The sequence below is a fragment of the Mixophyes fleayi genome, chromosome 11 (genome assembly GCF_038048845.1).
Source record: "Mixophyes fleayi isolate aMixFle1 chromosome 11, aMixFle1.hap1, whole genome shotgun sequence".
Lineage (NCBI taxonomy): Eukaryota > Metazoa > Chordata > Amphibia > Anura > Limnodynastidae > Mixophyes > Mixophyes fleayi.
Genome location: NC_134412.1, coordinates 2,344,579 through 2,367,013, shown reverse-complemented (window position 1 = coordinate 2,367,013; position 22,435 = coordinate 2,344,579). Strand labels below are relative to the sequence as shown.

The window sequence follows — 22,435 nt, the reverse complement described above, 5'->3', positions numbered from 1 at the left end:
AAAGGACCACATAGCTTAGCCCAAAAGCTGACCAGTTGGATATGGTCCGATCTGGCTGGCCATCCTCTGTTCCATCAGCCCATGTGCGGTACTAAAAGGACTACATAGCTTAGCCCAAAAGCTGACCAGTTGGATATGGTCCCATCTGGCTGGCCATTCTCTGGTTCCATCAGCCCATGTGCGGTACTAAAAGGACCACATAGCTTAGCCCAAAAGCTGACCAGTTGGATATGGTCCGATCTGGCTGGCCATCCTCTGGTTCCATCAGCCCATGTGCGGTACTAAAAGGACCACATAGCTTAGCCCAAAAGCTGACCAGTTGGATATGGTCCGATCTGGCTGGCCATCCTCTGGTTCCATCAGCCCATGTGCGGTACTAAAAGGACCACATAGCTTAGCCCAAAAGCTGACCAGTTGGATATGGTCCGATCTGGCTGGCCATCCTCTGGTTCCATCAGCCCATGTGCGGTACTAAAAGGACCACATAGCTTAGCCCAAAAGCTGACCAGTTGGATATGGTCCCATCTGGCTGGCCATCCTCTGGTTCCATCAGCCCATGTGCGGTACTAAAAGGACCACATAGCTTAGCCCAAAAGCTGACCAGCTGGATATGGTCCGATCTGGCTGGCCATCCTCTGTTCCATCAGCCCATGTGCGGTACTAAAAGGACCACATAGCTTAGCCCAAAAGCTGACCAGTTGGATATGGTCCGATCTGGCTGGCCACCCTCTGGTTCCATCAGCCCATGTGCGGTACTAAAAGGACCACATAGCTTAGCCCAAAAGCTGACCAGCTGGATATGGTCCGATCTGGCTGGCCATCCTCTGGTTCCATCAGCCCATGTGCGGTACTAAAAGGACTACATAGCTTAGCCCAAAAGCTGACCAGTTGGATATGGTCCGATCTGGCTGGCCATCCTCTGTTCCATCAGCCCATGTGCGGTACTAAAAGGACCACATAGCTTAGCCCAAAAGCTGACCAGTTGGATATGGTCCGATCTGGCTGGCCATCCTCTGGTTCCATCAGCCCATGTGCGGTACTAAAAGGACCACATAGCTTAGCCCAAAAGCTGACCAGTTGGATATGGTCCGATCTGGCTGGCCATCCTCTGTTCCATCAGCCCATGTGCGGTACTAAAAGGACTACATAGCTTAGCCCAAAAGCTGACCAGTTGGATATGGTCCCATCTGGCTGGCCATCCTCTGGTTCCATCAGCCCATGTGCGGTACTAAAAGGACCACATAGCTTAGCCCAAAAGCTGACCAGTTGGATATGGTCCGATCTGGCTGGCCATCCTCTGGTTCCATCAGCCCATGTGCGGTACTAAAAGGACCACATAGCTTAGCCCAAAAGCTGACCAGTTGGATATGGTCCGATCTGGCTGGCCATCCTCTGGTTCCATCAGCCCATGTGCGGTACTAAAAGGACCACATAGCTTAGCCCAAAAGCTGACCAGTTGGATATGGTCCGATCTGGCTGGCCATCCTCTGGTTCCATCAGCCCATGTGCGGTACTAAAAGGACCACATAGCTTAGCCCAAAAGCTGACCAGTTGGATATGGTCCCATCTGGCTGGCCATCCTCTGGTTCCATCAGCCCATGTGCGGTACTAAAAGGACCACATAGCTTAGCCCAAAAGCTGACCAGTTGGATATGGTCCGATCTGGCTGGCCATCCTCTGGTTCCATCAGCCCATGTGCGGTACTAAAAGGACCACATAGCTTAGCCCAAAAGCTGACCAGTTGGATATGGTCCGATCTGGCTGGCCATCCTCTGGTTCCATCAGCCCATGTGCGGTACTAAAAGGACCACATAGCTTAGCCCAAAAGCTGACCAGCTGGATATGGTCCGATCTGGCTGGCCATCCTCTGGTTCCATCAGCCCATGTGCGGTACTAAAAGGACCACATAGCTTAGCCCAAAAGCTGACCAGTTGGATATGGTCCGATCTGGCTGGCCATCCTCTGTTCCATCAGCCCATGTGCGGTACTAAAAGGACCACATAGCTGTTACAAATTAAACCGAATTGCTGAGCAGTTACTGGGTACTGAGAATTCCCCAGGAGTCTTCTGAGTATGGATAACCTCTGTGTCCTAAGCTGGGTACACACTACAGAATATTTCTCCCGATCGGATACCTTTAATGATTTTATAAACTACTAAAAAGAAAAAAAAAAAATCTGATCAGCAGCTGATTCTGAAAAGATGCTGATTCTGCAGCCTCTATGGAGACTACACTGCTGGTGCCGAGTGTGTACACACTGCAGAAACCACATCGCTCCATTGTTTATATCCTGGTATAATATCAAATGAAATGATATTGGTCTGTAGTGTGTACTCACCTTGACAATCACTGGGAAGACCAGTAACACCGTACTCAGATTAGGATCACGAGAAATCCCTTAGTTAGATGCTATACATCTAATAGGACGGTATGACTGGATCACCCGCAGACATTCATTTCTTCAAGCAACAAACTCATCTATACAAACTACTAATCACAAGAGAAATCAATCTGCAAAATAATACAATAGCTTTCATTTAAGGTGGCGATCAGCGTGGAGGGAATAAAACCTACACATGCATATAAACAATATACAGGAGTGCTTATAAGGGCAGAATGTGTACACAGAGCAGGAACGAATAGAGGAGGGGGGAGGGGGATGGGGGATGTAGAGCTGCAAATGACTGAGCACAATCTCTCTCAGCTCTGTGTAACATATCCGGGTTAATTGGAAGGCAGTTCACACTTTGCATTAATCAGAGCGCCCCTCCCCCCCGCTCTGGGCTGCCAGTATGAGGAAGTGCAGTGTGCTCGGCCTGGGAGGTGGCAATCGGCCAAATGAAACTGGATTATTCCAGCCCAGACTGGCTGCAGACATACAAACAAGGAGCCTCATCCTCCAGCAGTACAGATGTATCTGACCAATGCTCACGGCTCATTCCCACGCACAGAGGACACACTACAAAGGCCAGCCTCCCGCTTCCTGCAATGCTATGGCTTCATACAACTAAATATAACACTGTGCCGCATTCAGATGCATGTATGGAGCTCATATAAAGGAGAATAACACGGAAGGAGGAGAAATCTATAGTAATGATTTAGTAGCCAGCAGCAGAATAATACAGCCAGCTCCCTGCGGAGATTGTTCTGTGATCAGCTGGGACCCCTCACCCAAATATATTCTCAGTAATTACTGTGCTGGACATGATGCATAGTGACCAGAAACAACAGATTCCTGTATTCATTCTCCCATTAACAATTAAACAGACAAATTACACCTATTATACCAAGAAATGTGAGAAATAAAATTCCAGCTCCCTTAAGAAACGTAAAACATTAGTTGGGTGATCTGAGCTGCAGACAAACAGGGACATAAACGGTCATTATAAGACGGGGGCAGCAGAGTCTATGGGGGACTAATCTGTATAATTATTTACCACTCTAAGTGGCTACATCCTAGATCATGTCCGAGCATACAGGTATTTCCTAGTACATACACCTTAAACTCTTATTTTGCACCATGATAGTAGACAACAGACAATGACAACAACTTGCAAAGGTCGCTGGAAGCCATGAAAATACTCAACAGCAAGGAAAACAAAGGAACAACCTAATCCAACTGGTATATGTCAGTTACACACAAAGATCCGGGAACACACAGATCCAGCACATTACAACTAGTCACATCTGTGTGTGCTGGAAGCTCAGCAGGTAATAAGGATCTGTGAGCCCAGCTTCTCATTGATCTCTATAGTACACATAACGGACAATAATCCCCCAACCCAATAGGGTCAAGCTGTACCTCGTGCCTCAGTAGCATTTACAGATAAACCAGTCATTGACAATAGTGCTCTATACACTGAACAGATCAAATTGAGAGAGCGTGGGACACTGTGTAGTCATGTGCATGTAACAGTGTGTAAATAGCAGGCTGCATGTGAAACAAATATACCTGTATAACAAAAAGATTTAAAATAATGCCAATACTTAAAACTATACATAAATATGAAACACTGTTACAGCTCTTTTGTATATAATGCCCATTTGATCTGTTCTGTGGCAGATGAGCAGCAAGGAAACCTTTAAAAGCAGCAGAGATGTTTCCTCACTATACACTCCTCTGTATATATAACCACTTCTTACTGATAGGGTAAAATACACTTGTGCACCAGAGAGACCATCAAATCAATCAAATGCTGCCAGAACGTGATAACGCCACTCATCCAGCATCTTCCATCCGAGCGCAGCGGCTGTGGGACCTACCTGTCACTACTTGTACTACTGCTGCTGCTGAGAGAGTCACTACTAGATGATCTACTCCTGGAGCCGCTGCCGCTGGGTGACCTAGCGGGCCGTGACGCCTGGCTGGCCAGCCTCTGCGGAGACTGGTTCCTAGACTGGGATGAATGGGGCGAGCGACTCCTGCTGTGCTGGTAGTTCCGTTCAGGACGCCTCCCTCGTACCTCCCTGGTAATGTCATTTCTGTAGATATCCCTGTGTACAACACTGGGCAATGTAAACTGCTCCCGGGTCCTAGACTCATAGCGCGGATCATGAGCATCAAAGCGGCTTGGACTGCGGCGAGAACTATAGTATATTCCATGTTGTAAGGTCCGGTCACGTGGGTCTCTATAGTAATCCTGGTCATAGTGTCGTGTCCTTTCGAACCCTCCAGTCCCACGTTCATGGTGTCCATAGGCACTGTGTTCATATGTTCGCTCCCGTGTTTCAGAAGTCCTGTGGTAAGAGAGGGAGAAACCGTTCAGTCTCCTGATGTATAATAGAATCTAAGAGAGCATTTCATGCAGTCATTCACATGTATAGGTAACATTATCTACTACGCTAGGTAAAACAGTGCATGCGTGTGTATGCTTGTGCTGAGAATTTCATGGCCTATGGGTTTTATTACTTAAATTGTTGCTTTAGTTGAGATTCGGTGGTGAGGACACTACAAGACTTCACAATTAATGTCTATGGTAATTGACCACAACCCCCCAGTAAAGCGTGAGCTTGGGGCGAGGTATGAATGGAGGATTTGTTTGGTCTGTTGCTGCCACCAATTCCTTTTCTTCTAGCTCAACATCCTCAATAAGCAAAACAGAAATTAACCGAAAATTATGTTTTTATGGAGGTGTTTCTCCTCCAAACACTGATAGTTGTTCAGTTCTGACCTTCGCTGTCCAACACAGAACTAGACAAAGGAACCATCTACTGGGCTTGACAAGATGGAAGACTACATGTTCTTACATTAAGAAGCATAACACTACTGACACTACGCATATTAATCATCACTTCTCTGCTGATATTGTGTGGAAAAACCTGTAATCTAACACAAGTATTGTCCAAACAGCGATCCATAGAAAGTGTTGTGTACTAAGTATACATTGGGTTAGGAGTCTCAGGTCTGATGCTTCCTCGGAATACAATATGGTAGCGGTGATGGTAAGATGGGTCAGTGGGCACACAGTACTGCCTGGTAATTTGTGCTAAGACTACCCAAACAACGGCTGTTTATCTCCCTTTAGTCTCTTCTGGTGGTTCATTGTGGTTCTTCTATTGGCAGGAGAAAATCATTCATAGTTATGTAGGAAGAAGAGACGGCTGTTCAACCATTATCTTGGTCTGTGCAGCCTATGTTACGCCACCCGGCCCGGTAGGTCAATGTGGAGTCTAGAATGCCCCAGTGCTGACATTAAGCCCCAGTACTAAGAACATCCATTTACACTACAACAGAAATAACACTTCATATTTAGAATGTCTTCAGCAACACTGCATTGGCGACAACACAGAGGCAAACGAACAGGAAGACAGGTTCTCACTGTTAAGTATTAGGAAAGCAGAAATGAAGAGAGACGGGAGGATGCTTAGTGACACAGATATGACAGACACATCAATACAACTGGTATAAAGAGAGTAACAGAAGAGTAACAGAAGAGGAAGCGAGTAAGGCTCAGGAGACTAAGTTCTGACAAAGCTCTTGCTGTATCTATTAGTGCTACATTCTATAGGGGTTAGTAGAAATACAGGAGGACTTTGGGTTAGGAGAAGGGCGGAATATATACAGGGCAGCACATACCAACCTTTTCCGAGTGAGGAAACACGACCTACAATCCCAATTAAATCTAGGGAGTGATTTGAGAACATAACTTCCCCAATTTGGTCCCTTTTTTAGGGTACATCCACCTTCTCAATGAGGACAAAGGGTTTCAAATGACACTTTTGATGAACCAAGAAAAAAATATATATTCTTAGGAAACCAAAGCAAAAAAAATTTCAAAAAAAAGGGAGCAATCCACTGAGGAACATCATCCTATGGGAAGTAAAACCATTTACACCTCTCTGCAACCCCCAAACTTGGCTCAGCGTCATCCACTGTGGGTTTTGGAACAAAAATTGTGTCCTGTAGCAGCTGCTGTTTTCTGCAAAACCACCATCCTTACAGTTGGGGTAAACCTTTAATTCACATGGTTATTGTATAGACATCCAGACACTTGTTATATCCATAAGTCACCCATTAATATATCATGTGTTTTCTTTCTTTTTAATAAATACATTTCAATGTGCCTTTTTTATATTAAACACCATCCTTGCTTTGATCATCCCTTAGTCCATTGTTTAGGAAGCATTTCATACACCATATTACATTCCAAATAAAGCAGTTTTAGATCGCCCTGTAATAGAAGAATTCCCAGCGGAAGCAATCTGTGCAGATCCAAGATACACAATCTTCAGTCTTCAGAAGCCATTTCCACTGTGATAAATACACAATCCAGAGATTATCAGATATGTCCCATTGTGGTTAACAATCCATGTCCAAAGCCAATTCCACCAGCCATTAATTACCTGTACATAACGCCCCAGCGGTACCATGTAATTCCAAGGATACATCCACAAGGACCGCAGTACTAGCCCATAGAGGACAATCCATGTGAAGAAATACCATACTTCCGTTTACAGAAAATCAGGACATACATCCAGCCAGCTACAGGAAGACTCCTTTACGGATCAACAAGATCCCAGCCACAGGAATCACTTGTTTCCAAACCCAAGAGGAAGCATATAGATTTCCCAAAATGTTAAATCCATCGGGGGGAACCTAAGAGAGTTTTGTTTTTTTTCTCACCATATAAAATACAAAATACCTGCCTAGAGAAACCTTACAACTTACCCATCAAGTCTCCGCTCATAACGTCCTTCCCGTGTATGAAGTGTTTGTGGAGGACCATAAGTAGGCCCACCACCACCTCCTCTGAACCCAGAAACCTCTCTACTACGAGAGGTTATGGAAACTGTCTCATCCAAAACACGGGCAGCGCCCGGAATGGTGCCAGGTTCGTTATAATCCGTCCGAAGGTCTCGGTCCCCCATTTTGTTGACAGCATTATGCGCCTTCTGTGCACTTTTAATATCCACAAAATCCACGAACGCTGCCACGCCACCATCAGATCCCCTTTTAGGTAAAATTTTGACACTCTCAACGCGTCCATATCTAGAGTAAGAGAAAAAGGGGAAAGAAATACAAAAATAATTAGATTTCCAAAGATCACATGGTATTCATGTCACACTTTCATTTTGTTATTTTGGAGGCGTGTAATGTGTCTTTCTAAACAAAAACAGCTCTTTCGAGGATTAAACAAGGTTAAGAGTATCCTCTACATTTTCCTTGTCTATTAAATAATCTGTTTTAGGACCCCCAGTTGCAGATTTCTGTCCACTCCTCTACTAAACTTGAATTTGCTAAAAGTAACCAACAGCTGAATTATTCTCTTATATACTGCACAGAACAGCATTACCCTGGTCACAAGAATAAGGATTTTTCTTTTAACCTGCAATAGCCAGAAGGGAACAGAACAGTGAAACTGCTGAACTAATAATCCCAAATTATATAAAGTCACCCTAACAAATTCAACTTGTTCAGTGGAACTTTCTTAAGACAAGTCTAAACCCGTTCAGGCAGTAACCTCTCTGAAAATGGGAACATTTCAGCCCAAAGGTTGACTAAGACTTGGAAACTTTTACTATTCTGTCCGAACACCTGGCATATAAAACACCTTGTGTACGTAGGGAAACCACCACACCCGGGGTGTTCCATGCCCAAACTTGTTACATCTTTCAGAAAGGGTTTTTAAGGCTGAAAAATATAACATTTTATAAAAAAAAACAAAAAAAAAACAAAACCTTCCTTCAAAGAACAAATGTGCAAAACACCATATCCACGTCACGAATCTGCAACACCAATAATGTTTATTTATCTGTCCCCCACATCAGTAAACGGGAACCCAAAGATGTATCACTAGAACAAGGCTGCAGTTTTACAGGACTAAAAGTACGAGCTGTGATACCTATGGCATGATCAGACACTAGTTGTATGTAGTATCATATATATTTCATTTTATATACTTGTAGAACACTCGGTTACAGAAAGTTAAGGGCCAGGTATCAAGTCTACTGAGAACTGGTTGGGGGAGATATTACGTGATTACAGAGAAGATTTTAGTGAGCGCTTTGGGAACTACTGTTTAATATTCATGCAACCGCAGATAGGGCGGATCGTGTACATCGCTGTGTGCCTCACACACATCTGGAAGTTATTTCAGGCCATGCTTAATTCTCTCCACAAAACAAAGGGGAAAGAAAAATCTGACTCGCTAGTCGTCTAACCGCAATATTACCAACTGCCCAAATTCATCTACATCACACAGGGGGCTTTGTCATTAGCCCCCCTGCACACAGGCGGACGGGCCTTTCCTGTTCATGTATGGAGTGGGGGAAGAATTGCAAAACAGAGGAGTGTAGAAGAATCACCACTAAGGACAGAGGCACCCGGCCTTCACCAAAACCATCACACACCCCAGCAGTATCCAACATAGTGTATCAGGAAATATTCATTGTTATTTGGCTAAACCAGGACAGATAATTCTTACTGAAATATTTGCACTCAGAAGTATCGGGCTGAAAAATGGTGAAAGTGCAGCTATCCAACAACATCGCACTGATTCACTATGCAGAAATATAGAACGGAGATCACTAGTGTTAGATGGCTTCTATTTGATCAAAAGGTAATACTAAAACTCAATTCAATGTTGGGCATAATAAATAAAATTATATATATATTATTTACCTAGAATTAATTTAATAGGATGTGCATATTTCAGCCCTGTGATTTGCTGGTTGTGTTTCCTTAGTGCCCACCAGCCATGACAAACAAGGCAGATGGTTGCTCTGAGTAGGGTCAGTATCGCCTTGATATCAGACAATGCAAACACTATTGAAGGAAGACAAATTAAACTACTAATAAACAGGATGAAACAAAATGCTTCTTAACTCACAAGCACATTTACCATTCACAAATCCTAGCTGTGATTAAGCTGAAGCGCAAGGTAGCCCCAGAAGCTGGGAGATCCCTTTTACAAAAGACTTTGTATCTAGCTTTCATTAGGAGATTGCTCCCAGTTTCTCAAATTGCACATAAGGAACTAGCAGCCAGCGCTGGATTAGATCGGACCAATAATAACGAAGACTAAATGATAAAAATCAGGCAGTACAAAGTCCCTGTTTTGAAACGATACAGTAAGGAAGTGCCACAATGGAGAACAGAAGGACGTTATTTTGAGACTGTTCTGCTAGAAACATTAACAGCAGCTCCAGACCGGCTAGAGGAAATGTCACAGCCCCCACATTGTCATCTGCTGCCCCTTCAATCTTATTCTGCCATAACACGGCTGCAAAGGACACATTTGGGACACACATTTTACAAAATGTTCCATCTTTCTTGCTACCTGTAAGGACTGAATCATTTTTTCTGCAGAATCCGAACAGTTTAAAAAAGGTAAAAAAAATATCCACCAGTGATGACTTGTAGATGAGCCAGAATATCTCCTATATGTATAATCACTGACTATGCTGCCAGCGGTATTTAATGTTTCCATGTGTCACATGGTTTAGTAATTGGAATATAAACACAAAACTCACTGTTTTACAACAACGGTGTAAGAAAACAAAATAACCAGCAACAATAAATGTCCTTAAGTAGAAAACAAAAACAAAAAACTGAGAAACACTACAGTGAGTCACTGACATTATACAACAAACACACACTTTTATAATGTGACTATTTGCCTAGATAATCTCACCCACACAAATCTGATCATGAACAGAAGCCCTGAGCACTAAGTATTCCAGGAAGGTGCAATCACGTCAGAGAGTAGTTGAAGAAATAGTGGAATTAGTAGAAGTTGCCACGTGTGTAATAGAGCTTTGTGGCTTAGGCATTTATATTATAATATCAAACATAACAGGTTAATGTCCCAAGCGGAACTTACTCAGAGATAGGAGAGGACGGGTTACCACAAGGAATGTGTCAGAAGGAGGTTTATAAACAATTACACAACAGCAACGTATGAGACGCCTCTTCCACCACCACTGTGCAAGGACTAAGAGCATGTGAGGCCAGCTGGATAATTGTACAATAACAGTAATAGGCTCAGAAAGTTCCATCTGTATTAGGACACAACGTAAAGGAATATTCTACATAAATGATGCAGACACATTAATTGGAATAAATCACACGGATATTCCACAAAGCATCGTTCTAATACTCCCCACATATGCAATAACATACATAGGGAAACAATGCCGAACATGTTCAGTGTACATTATATAAAAAACATGTCCATATACACAGCCCTTCTCCTACAAATTACTAGTAAGAAGCTGTGGATTTTGGAAGCGCTAATGTTGGATTCTCACAGCCACTGGATGGGATTGTTTTCTCTGCTCCAAGGGGTGTTTAAAGTGTGGGAAATAACAGTAAACACACCACTGAAGCAATCAGAGAGCAATTCAAATGTAAAATATAGTAGAACAGGGCATTTACACAACAAAAGGGACAATAACTGCTGATATTGGACAATAAAAGCAATACCCAGCCTATACAATGGCTAACCCATGTTTACACATTTTCAAAGACAATTGAGTTAAAGAAAGAAAAAGAAAACCCTAACCTTTTAAAAATAAGAATAATTACTAAAACTCCACTAAGGCAGCAGAGAAGAGGTTTTGTGGAGGTTCTGACCATGTCACACACAAAGATCTCCAAGTTCTCTGACTAATTAGGTGTAAAAAGTGTTTGTGTGTTTCTCAAGATGGGGGATGGGTGGGAACCAGGAGCCTATAAACCTAAAGTAAAATGAAACGAAAAAGCTGCTGACAGTTTCAAAATGCACCATAAAAAGAAACGTCTGCAAAATCGTAGTCACTCCTCTCATGGGATGATCTGTTACAGTCCCTGTTTATCATGCCCAGCTCACAATACTACATTAACATGTAAACTGGCTTCTGAGGACTGTACACAAAGCACAATTCACACGCAGAGCAGATGGACTATTTTAAAATCAGAAATGCTGGTAGTGAATATATGGCTTGGATCCCTCTCCTAATACATCTCTTAGCAACATCTCCTTGGTAACTTCAGTACAATATTTAAAGCCCTTATCAGTTGCTGTGAAAACCCTAGCAACACAAGAGGCTTTATTTGCTAAATCCTGCAGAGTCCAAAATGTCAGATTAATCTGGGGCTCCACAAACAACCCTTGCTGAAGGCAAGAGGAGCCCTACTGGCATCCAAAAAAATGCCCAAATGTTACACAGTAGCTGCAGCGAGGGGATGTGGATAAAATGGCAGCTTGGGAGTGTGTACACAACTTGTGCCTGGATGGCAGACACTGGGGGCTCTGCTGGAGTGGTTCAGTTAGCCAGGAAGGTGTTAGGCGCCATTTTAAGGAGAATCCTCCACTCCAGATCTGCAGAACCCAGGCTGGATGTTATGGGTGGGAGCAGGGAGGTCACTGCAGGCAGACTCATAAATAGAGCTGGGAATTCTCCATACAAGGAGACCAGCAACACTAGCACAGATCAGAGCCTCTCTGCATGACAGAAACCCTCCCTCACCGTATAATCATCTGAAGATTTTATTTTGCTCCATGGGAACTAAAAGAAGGTATTATCCCGCCGTACTCCTATTAACCCCTGTATAAAATCAGTGCGTGTGGGACTCCCTGGGTTAACCCCCAGCATGTTCCTGCAACCGTAACAAAAGTGCCTATTAATAGCCCCCACCAAGGAGGGTACTGTCTGATCCTACCCTAAGATTCCCACGAAGCCCGGGACTATTAGCCACTATGAATGGGTTGCATTGAAATACCACAGCTACCCTCCCCCAGCACAGATATCAAGGAAGGGGGAGGAAGGGTAAAATGTTTAATAATTCACCAGCCGGAGAGGAGAGTCACAAACAATACGACCGTCTGTCCCATCAGCCAAGCACAGGAGTAGTAATATATATTATATACAGACACATTATATATATATATATATATAAAAATAATCACTGCACACAGCAATGTTTAGTCTGCATCAAAGAGCACCACATTTATACCAGCTCCTGCACGTAAAATATGTACAGATACATGGACTACTAGACACATACATAGTACCGTGTGTAACACAAACCAAGTTTACCTAGTGGACCTACACGTTAGTACTACATATACACATCAGACCTGTCACATACTACATTTATCATATAAATACAACAATGCCTCCAATACAGCCATAGTAAAGTGTATAGAATGAATGTACATAATCAACTTACACTGACGGCCAAGTACTTATACCACATTATTACTAAACCTTGCACATATGTAGACAGTATCTATACAGGAATAACAGACATGTAGGTCTGCCCTATATTCTACATGTAAACAGATAGGCATGTACAGGTTTATGGCATAAACTAACACACTCATTACATACATATGTCTGTATAACTCAGCACAAGGACCTATACATCCAGATAGCACTGATTTATATATACAGCAGCACACACAATGCACAGATCTCTAGCAGCATACATATATATGTATACAAGCAGGACAGATAGAGGGAAGGGGTATAAGGATGGCTGGTGAGGGAACAGTGTAGGGAATGGTTGTCAGCCTCTGGTAGAGTGGTGGATGGTTGGCTGGCCCCAGGCAGGCTGGGATGGGGAGAGAATGAGGGGCCCATAGCAGTCAATGGGGAGAGGGGGTGCCAGGCACAGTACTGGCAATAAAGCCATACAAGGCAAAGTATTGGGGGGAATGAGGGTTCCCAAACACGGTATTGGGGGGAGGAAATGGGAAAGTCCCAAGTACAACATGGGGCAGAGAGGTACAGTATTGGGTGAATGAAGTTGAGCCTGAAACAGTATTTGGGGGGGGGGGGGGGGGGAATGAAGGGTCACAGGCACAGTTTGGGGGTGGAATAGCGAGGGGTTTCCCAGGAACAGTATTGGGGGGGGGGGGGGGGGGAACAGGGGTCTTATGCCCAGTATTAGGGAGAATGTCAGCAGGGTATGAGAAATTCCCGAACACAGCATGGGGTATCTCAGTTACAGTATGGGGGTGTAAGGGTCACTCCCAGGCACAGTATTGGGGTATGGGACACCCACAGGCACAGTATTAGGGTAAGAGGTGGCCCCAGGTACAGTATGGGGGGTCTCAGGTACAGTATTAGGGTAAGGGGTGGTCCTAGGTACAGTATTGGGGTGCAGGGTGGCCCCAGGCACAGTATTGGGGTAAGGGGTGGCCCCAGGTACAGTATTGGGGTAAGGGTCTCCCCCCAGGCACAGTATTATGGTAAGGGGTGGCCACAGGCATAGTATTATGGTAAGGGGTGGCCCCAGAGGCCCCCAGATACAGTATTATGATAAGAGGTGGCCCCAGGGCCCCCCAGGCACAGTATTATGATAAGAGGTGGCCCCAGGGCCCCCCAGGCACAGTATTATTGTATAGGGTGGCCCCAGGGGCCCCCAGGCGGGGAGGCAGCAGCGCGGGCCCCGGCCACATCCAGGCCCCGGCAGGTAGGTGATAATCCGTCACTCACCGTTTGAAATGCTCGATAATCTTGTCATCCCGCACGTTCTCGGGCAGGTTCCCCACCCACAGGTGCCTGGTTTCCCGGACCATGCTGGTCGGTGTCCCGGCTCATGCAGACGGAGGGAGGGGGAGGTGGGCCGCTGAGCCCAGCATTGGCGGGCGGGGTTCCTGTCACACACACAGCGGATTGTCGGTATCGGTCTCCGTCTCCGTCTCTCGGTCTCCGCCGTGTCCCGGTCACACACTCACATCCAGCCCTCGGCGCCGACACCGGCTCTGCGCATGCGCGGCGGCCACTGAGGTGAATGGGGAGCTGAGGGGGTGGAGGAGGGCGTGGCCGCTACGCGCCTGCGCGGTGAGCTCAGTTCCCAGTCTGCGCAGATGCCATCGGTTGGCTCCCTTCGTTGCGCATGCGCATTGACATTTGGCTGTGAGAGTTGGGGGGAGGCTGTGAGCTGGGAAAAATACAGAGGAGGGGGCTGAGAGGAGGGGGCTGAGAGGAGGGGGTGGGTGATATATGGAGCAGGCAGACACATTATACAGGGGACTGAGGGCTGTACTACAGCTTTACTCTATATACAGTCTATAGATATTTATGCAATGTGGACTATTTGTGCAGGTGGGTGACAGGGAGAGATATACAATGCTGTGTGATTTCACTACTAGTGCACGGGGGGGTCATATAGCAAACATGCATTCACTAATATACAGGGGACTATGTGCATTGCTGCAACCCTGCTCTGTATATTCAGCTATATAAGGTGACATAGAATTATATGTGATTTTAAAAGTAGTTCAAGAGGGGGTTATACAACAGTCACTATTATATGTGCATTGCTGCAACCTTGCTGTGTGTACACGCACATGTTGCAGCCATGCATACAATTCCCTGTCTAGAATATATATATATATATATATATATATATATATATATATATATATATATATACACACACATTATAGATATGGAACTATGTGCATTACTGCAACCTTGCTGTGTATATATATATATATATATATATATACACACATACACATACATACACACATGTACACAAACACAGGTCAGGTAGCTATGTGCATTGCTGCAAGCTTGCGCTGTGTGTTCTCTCTTCCTCTGTTATATAGACCAGTGTGTATGGATGGACAGCAGATATGCAGTGTGAATAGATAATGCAGGCTGGGCTGTGGTGACAGTGGCTGCTGAGGGTCCTGTCAGGGGGCTGTTTTTGTTCTCATAGTTGAGGGGGAGGGGAGCTCCCAGCGAGTGGAATAGGATCCCCCGGCCTGACCCTTCATGGGAAGATAGAGTCTGACCTCTGGGGCCCCGCTAAGGTGCAGGCCCAGGACTCCTCTCTGCTGTGCTTCTTATTCTCCATGATTAAATACATCAATGACATATAAACATTGACATTTCTCATCCCCATAGACATTGAGAAAATGCATCTGCCTTTATCTAAATGATTAATCCAGAAAATATACACCCAAATACAGTAACTTTAATCATTACTTTGTTATTAAATGTATTTTTCATCTAAAATTAAAGTGGTTACATGCAATCCTTATAAATGCGTAAAATGTTTGTGTCTGCCATCAAGTAATGCTGTATTCACCACATAAACCCCTATACAGTCTTCTGACTAACCCGACGAGTTTGGATTAAAGGCACAATCTAAGCGGTCTTAACACATGGGCACGCCGGACAGTTGCCTGGGGGCCCCACGAGCAGAGGGGCCCCATTAGGCTTGCCAACTTCTCAGTATATTATTCGGGGAGATTTAATTAGAACCTTCAATCCCTCTTTTTTAAAACGTTTAGTTGGAATAATCACCTCAGCATCAGCCGTACATGTGATCTTGCTGTTGCCAATATAAGCTAAATTTTATTAAATATAAGCTTAATTTTATTGATAATTTCTATTTTTATTCCTGTGGGTGGTTGTATAGTTAGGGCCCCAGTGTACTGCTTTGCTCTGGGGAGTATAATGCTGTTAAGACGGCTCTGGGTAAACCATATCTTTCTGACACTGATACCTCGTTTAGCTAAATCTTTCCCAGGTCGATTTGTCGGTATTGCAATATTACAGATTTGTATCCTTTTCTGTCCAATGTTAGTATTAATAATGGTAAAGCCACTCTGGCTGTCCCAGAAAGATGAGCTGTAAAGACTTCTTATGGCCAAGCATCTGAACAAAACTCACCAAAAGCAAATCATTTATGCCCACAAGTATCATAACCAGAATCACAATAATACATATTACCAAACACTATATATCTGCTCCAAGCTGTGCAAGATTGAGGAAATCTTTCTTGGGTTTTCCGGGATAAAAACACTGCAGCCCTTACTTACTGCTATCTGCATATTATATATTATAAAACCAAGTGTCACTGAACATCAGCACAATATGGGCAGCCTCATTGTTATCATTATTTTCATTTTTGCAGTAATGCGTGACAGGAGATCATGATGCAGACAGGATTACGTTAGATAACAAAGGCAAAAATGATAATTTTGTGTTGATTACATCGTTGGCACAACACACAGAACGTGGTGACTACAGCAGATATTATGGTGAACTGAATTTTTTATCATTCAGAAATGGGCTTCTGTCTTGGCAATTACCTAAAATTAGCATTAGTCTAATTAAATGTAATATTACAGTGATACTGTTCTAAAAGAAACATTTTTTATTCATGGTTAGGTATAGTTTATCGTAACACTATTAAAAGTGACCTGGCTGTTGGCCGCAGTGAATGTGTATTTCAAAGAGCGTTATAATGTGTCTGGTGTCATGTAGTAGCCGCTTTGTATACAGATTTGCATCAGTGTACGTCAGTAATGGGCAATCTGATACACTTCTCGGTCCGCACATTAACCTTATAAATCAAAACTATACATTTAGCCAAGCAGACACCTATCTGTAATAATATCGCAGGGATCTGAATGTAAGATGAACAAGAGTTATTAGCTACTGAATAACAAATAAATCTGACAATTCAAGGTGACCAGATTTTGCACCTGTTTCTGAAAGCTCAGTACCTCATTTTCCGCCTGCTTGGTCCGATTGACTACAACAACCCCATGTCGGCTTTCTGCAAAAAAAAAAAAAAGTATATTTCTACATTTTACATTTACCAAATAATAAATAATATTAATTATAGGACTCTATATTTAAATGTATACAAAGTGAAAATGAACCTTGTCCCTTTAAGGTTTTGAAATAAAGAACTCTGCGTAGAACGAGCAGATCTATAGAGCTTTGCAGAACATTGATGGGTAGATTTATGAAATGTAAATATTCTGTATTGCTAATTCTCCGCTGGAATCTGCCCTCTGGCAGCAAATGAGTTAACATTTAGAAGATCTAAAATGATGTATCCAAGGCTAAAGGTGCCCTACTGACAGGTAGGCGGGAAAAAAACAGTCCCATCATTTTATTGCTCTCTGTATCCTAGATCCATTAAGACCATAATGTAAAGGAGCTAGTGACCTGCCCTCATTCTCACTGTTTGCCAAACTCCTTAGTTTACTGCCAACCTTTGTACTCTCCTATTGTACACTAGGTATTATTGCATTGCAGGGTGGCACACCCTAACGCTGGCAGACAATGCAACACCAGAATTGCAGATAATTTGTAAAGTATGGTACTAAAACATTATCTCAGCTTATCAGAGATTCAAGGTTCCAATGTCTGCATGCAGCAGCCTCCTAAAATGGTACAGAGTGATTTCAGTAGGCAAATACCACTATTTGGATAAAGCTATTATATAACCACCTAGTATTTTACATTTAAATGTATTAATATTGCCACAGTAATAGCCTGCTTTGCATCCTGATTTGCATTGGTGTGCGTCAGTGATGGGCAATCGGATAGACTTCAAGGGCCGCACATTACCTTTAATCTCAGTGATAATTCAAAACAATACATTTAGTCAAAGAACGAGACATTGATCTGTAATAACATAGCAGGGATTTAAATGTAAGATAAACAAGTTCCAAGCTACTGTCTAACGAACAAATCTGACAGTTCAGTGTGACTTTTGGGTGACCAGATTTCTCCCCTGCTTCTGAAGGTTCAGTATAAGGCAGTAACATGCACAGCGCAATTTTGCGGAGAGGTTTCTGATCGTCACCCTGTTGCATTCATTATTTTTAATATGCCCCATGTTAGAGAATGTCCTTTCACATGTATAAGGGGGATCAAAAACAGACAACTTAGCAATGCACTGGTAAATAACAGGACCTGCCTGGAAATCACGATTTTTTATTGTTTGATTCTGGATAATGCTGTATATTGTTATTTAATATGCAAACTGCATAGTACCACTGCTCATATTTTGTATACTGTATATGATTCTCACTATCCGGTCTAACTCGGCAAGCTGCACAGTGCTTCTGAATGGTATACACAATGGCACAGTGCCACTTCTCTTTAGTATGCTGGATGTAATAGTATCTGGTCTTTTGTATAAAGAACAACAGCACAGTACTACTTCTCACATTATGCACGCTGGGTTTTATTTGTAGTATCTGCTCTTCTTCCGTTCATGGGCGTCTGCACAGTTCAACTTCTCTTCTTCTGCAAAATGGATGTAATTCTGAGAAGTTGTTCCAGATATGTATGTATGGATAATTTCACAGAATCAATTCTCATGTTTTGTGTGCGATTTTCAATATAAACCTAATTACTAACTTTTGCCTCGTAGCTCTTATGTTCCACAATACTGTATCTTAAATAATGGTCATAAGTGTTGGATAAAGCCAGCAGTATTAAGTATTTGTTCCACATGCCTAACTACCCTTGTAACCATGGTTACTTTAAAACCCTTTTGGTCGCCCACGAGGACAGCCCCCACATCGGTGATCGCTCAGATAGCACGATGGTCCTGTGTCCCAGGTAACAGTGCTAAGCAACAAGATGCCCGTGTCACAGCGCACTGTCAGTCAGAACATAACGTAGAGCAGCCAAAGTCAGTGAGTGGGAGGAGGTCACAGCAACCCACCTATAGCACTGAGTAATGCAGCAATTACTGGAATACAGGTTCTGCAGTGAGCACCGTGCAGATTGTGGGACTTCACAGCCGATCCTGATGCATGTTATAGCCCTGTAACCACTATATATCACAGGAAGCCTCATTCACAATGACATCGTTCCTGCTACTGGGTCACGTGCATTTATTCTGCAATGAGCACACGATCACCAGAAGCAGCTGTTGTGGGTAAAACGCGCATGTTTGGACAAATGGTGAATATTTTTACAGACGATTCATCTGAATTCTGAACCTTATCCAAAATATTATTTGCAGAATCATTATAAAAATCATTATATAATCAGAAATTAAACTCCACCCAAACGTTTTAGTTTTTAAATAGAGTCGTCCTTTGTTTGTGGGCATAGACTGTATTGTGGGAAGTGTACGCTGTTTGTTACGGCATCTCTACATCCATACAGACCCCTGGAGCAGAGATCTGCAACCTAAATCCAGCAAACCATAGTGTCAGCCGGCTGACAACAATTCAATGGCCCTGGATGACATGTTCATTAAAATGATTAACCTGTATAGCGCCAGCATACTCTGCAACGTGGTACGATTGGGGGCAAACACAAGACCAGGTATTTAAAGACCATGCAGTAATTGGGCGCTGCCAGAGCAGCTGATACATTGTATCCACCACCAGAATTGAACCACTAATTGAGGAAGGTAATGTAAAATATTATAGCTGGAATGCCCCATTAAGGACAATTATCACCATGACAGAGGTTTTGTGAGTAAATATAAATCCCCACTAAACCCCATAATCACAGATATGAAGATCATCACAAACCTAAATGTACATTGTGAGTACATGGAAAACATCATATTTTTTTTCTACTCTTCCAGCAACATGGGAGGAAAACAACATTCCTGTCACTGGAAAGTCTCCAGCAATGATTTTGCGCTTAGCAACACTTGCCAGCAGTGAGAGCGCAGTGCGCAGGCGCAAGGCCAGTCCCCGAGCGCGCCAAAACCTCCAGCTCACTGGCTCTATTACTGCGCATGCTCGTCCCTGCGGCAGAAGTCCGCGCATGCGCGCTGTGTGTCGTGAGAGGACGGGGAGGGATGGGTGGAAGCAGCGCTCGGGAGCTGAGGGTCTGGCGGCCCCGGGACCGGGATCTAATCTGCGGATATTAATAAAGTGTCCATGATGAGGAGTCTGTTGTTTATTATTATGTGGAGAGCGAGGTGGCCACCCTTGGAACGGCGGCCCGGTAGATTTGTGTCACCGAATGAGAGCGGCTGCGGATAGGAATAAAGGGATCAGTAAATCGGGATATAACCGCTCCTCTGAACGGATGTTCTGTCTCTGCCTCGGTGCCGCCGTTATTTAGGATCTGTTGTCCTGATACCACCTGAATGTGTCTGGATTGTTCTCGCCGCCATTTTGTGACCCTGCATGAGAGCGTCTCCGCCATTTTGTGTGCTGAGCGGGCGGCGCATGCGCAGAGCGGTCGTTCCAATTTGGAGGCGGTGGACGACTTTTAAGGGGGCTGTATGGCATGCTGGTATTTGTAGTTCCACAGTAGGTGAAGTGACACAGCCTGTGCCTTATTTAGAGACATGGAGCTGTCAGTGCTCCCTCAGGTTATTCCCACACACCACCATCTGCCAGGGACAGCCCCAGCCTTCTGATTGTCCCAGTGTGTTGTATCATGTGCATAGTGCCAAGTGTTCTGCATACTTAGTATAATATAATAACATAGTAGTCTCCTGTTCTGTGTGCTCTATAATATAACAGTTACTCATCATGTTGCAATTCTCTAACCACCTCATTGCATTTGCATTACTATGATAGTTATTTATATATATATATAAAAAATTAGGTGGTTGTGCATCATACTGTTGTAGGGTCACCCCCCTTGTGCATTGCCCCCTGATTATTGATTGTATAAAAGCTTCTTTATCTTGCATTTTAACTGCTTTTTGCACCACCTCTGTGACTGCACAGCTAGTTGCACCCCGCTAGCTCTGCTGTGGGGTACATCAGTCTGTCTGTGGACCACATGGCATGAATTGAATTTCTGGGGAGATGATTGCACATACTGTGCTGGGGCAGTAGCTGTGTATTTTCCCTGTGGTCTGTTACAGGGCAGTTCATTGTGTCTGCATGGAAATAAACCGCAGGGCTGGGTGCGGTGACAGACCAGCCTGTGTCCTGTGTCCTTGCATTTCTCACGTATTTCACACCCTTTCCTCGCCAGTCTGTGTTACAGTTCATGGTCCGTAGGTTGTTCATTCAGTTTCAGAATGCATCAGAGCCTGGTTATTTATTAACCTTTTTTAATCACCAACTCGGTTTATGATCACAGATCTTCTATTTTCTTTGTCTCATTGCTTACAATATCCTAATAACCTGTGAGCATCTATTACACTATTGAGGTTCTTCTAAGGTGGTGCAAATGCTACAAATGTGTCTTTTGGACGGATGATTATTTAGGATGTTTCTCAGACACCCTCATCCATCTACGAGTATTTGTCGTTTGACACCGGTTGCAAAGTGCTGATTTGTAGGAGTAATGCCGCAACGTGAAATGTTGAAATGATTTGCTGTTTGATTTCCCTGCTCTGCCAATATATTACACAATGGATACAGAACAATATTGGTGTTTTCCCATCTCTTCTGCTCCGAAAGATTTATCTGCAGCCCTCGACCTCGCCCATTGTGCGTCTCCCCCCTCCCCACCACTCATCTGAACGTGCTGCTCCAGGGCCTGAAATAGCTGAAGGGATCTGTAGATCTGCTGCTACAAGAACTGGCTGCAATGTATCCAAGGAAAAATATAATACACAAGTCATGTAAATTACAACCAGGATAAAGAGTTAAAGCCGCCTTCCCAGATGAAAATATAAATCCAGTTCAGAGGCGGGATATCGCACTAGGACAAATGTTACACCTGCCCCTCTGAGGAGAACCGTCCAATATAGTACCTGGTCCAATAATCCAAAGGTCACTGTGCAGCCGATGATTATCCAAGGAGTACAAAGTCGCTGTAAACTTGCTGACAAGCCGTAGCAGGAGTGGTTCCCATCACATCATTATTGCAATCATTAGTGACTTGACTCACAGGCTGTAGAAAATAGGTCACATTTTTCTCTGCCATTAAAAAATTCTTGAGAAAGTACAATATGCTAGAAACATTATGCACCAAACCCGTGGTTACGAGAACACGCAGGAACTACAACTCTTCTCTTACTGTAGTTTAGCGCTGCTCAATCTTGTATAGCTGGTACCTCAAATATGACTGCCATTATTCTGGTAGACCAAAATGGCGGCTCACAACAGAAGGTACGGCATGTCCAATCACCGGAACATCCCAGGAACAGACTCTGAGCCACTCCAAGTGTTCCTAGATACATTTTCTATATATTTTAAACATGCTTGGGATAGACATAAGAATATCCTTATAAAGAATAAGGGATCAAATAAGTTTACCATTGGTTACTAAAACAATGGGCAGACTGGATGGGCCAAGCGGTTC

The 22,435-nt window shown here is 43.7% G+C and overlaps 1 protein-coding gene across 5 annotated transcripts in view; it reads right to left on the bottom strand.

Moving 5' to 3' along the window:
- SPEN (spen family transcriptional repressor) overlaps positions 1 to 16,981 on the bottom strand; it is a 44,387-nt gene extending 27,406 nt beyond the window's left edge. For 3 of the 5 annotated variants that reach the window (XM_075189748.1, XM_075189750.1, XM_075189751.1), the window contains exons 1-3: positions 13,925 to 14,222; positions 7,170 to 7,490; positions 4,265 to 4,738 (exon numbers count right to left, since the gene is read on the bottom strand). In XM_075189748.1, the coding sequence (XP_075045849.1) occupies positions 4,265 to 4,738; positions 7,170 to 7,490; positions 13,925 to 14,007 (878 nt within the window). In that variant the 5' untranslated portion in view covers positions 14,008 to 14,222. Of the gene's footprint in view, positions 1 to 4,264; positions 4,739 to 7,169; positions 7,491 to 13,924; positions 14,223 to 16,956 lie in introns of those variants that run through there. The other 2 variants (XM_075189749.1, XM_075189752.1) reach the window with 2 other exon arrangements.
- Positions 16,982 to 22,435: the final 5,454 nt, after the last annotated feature.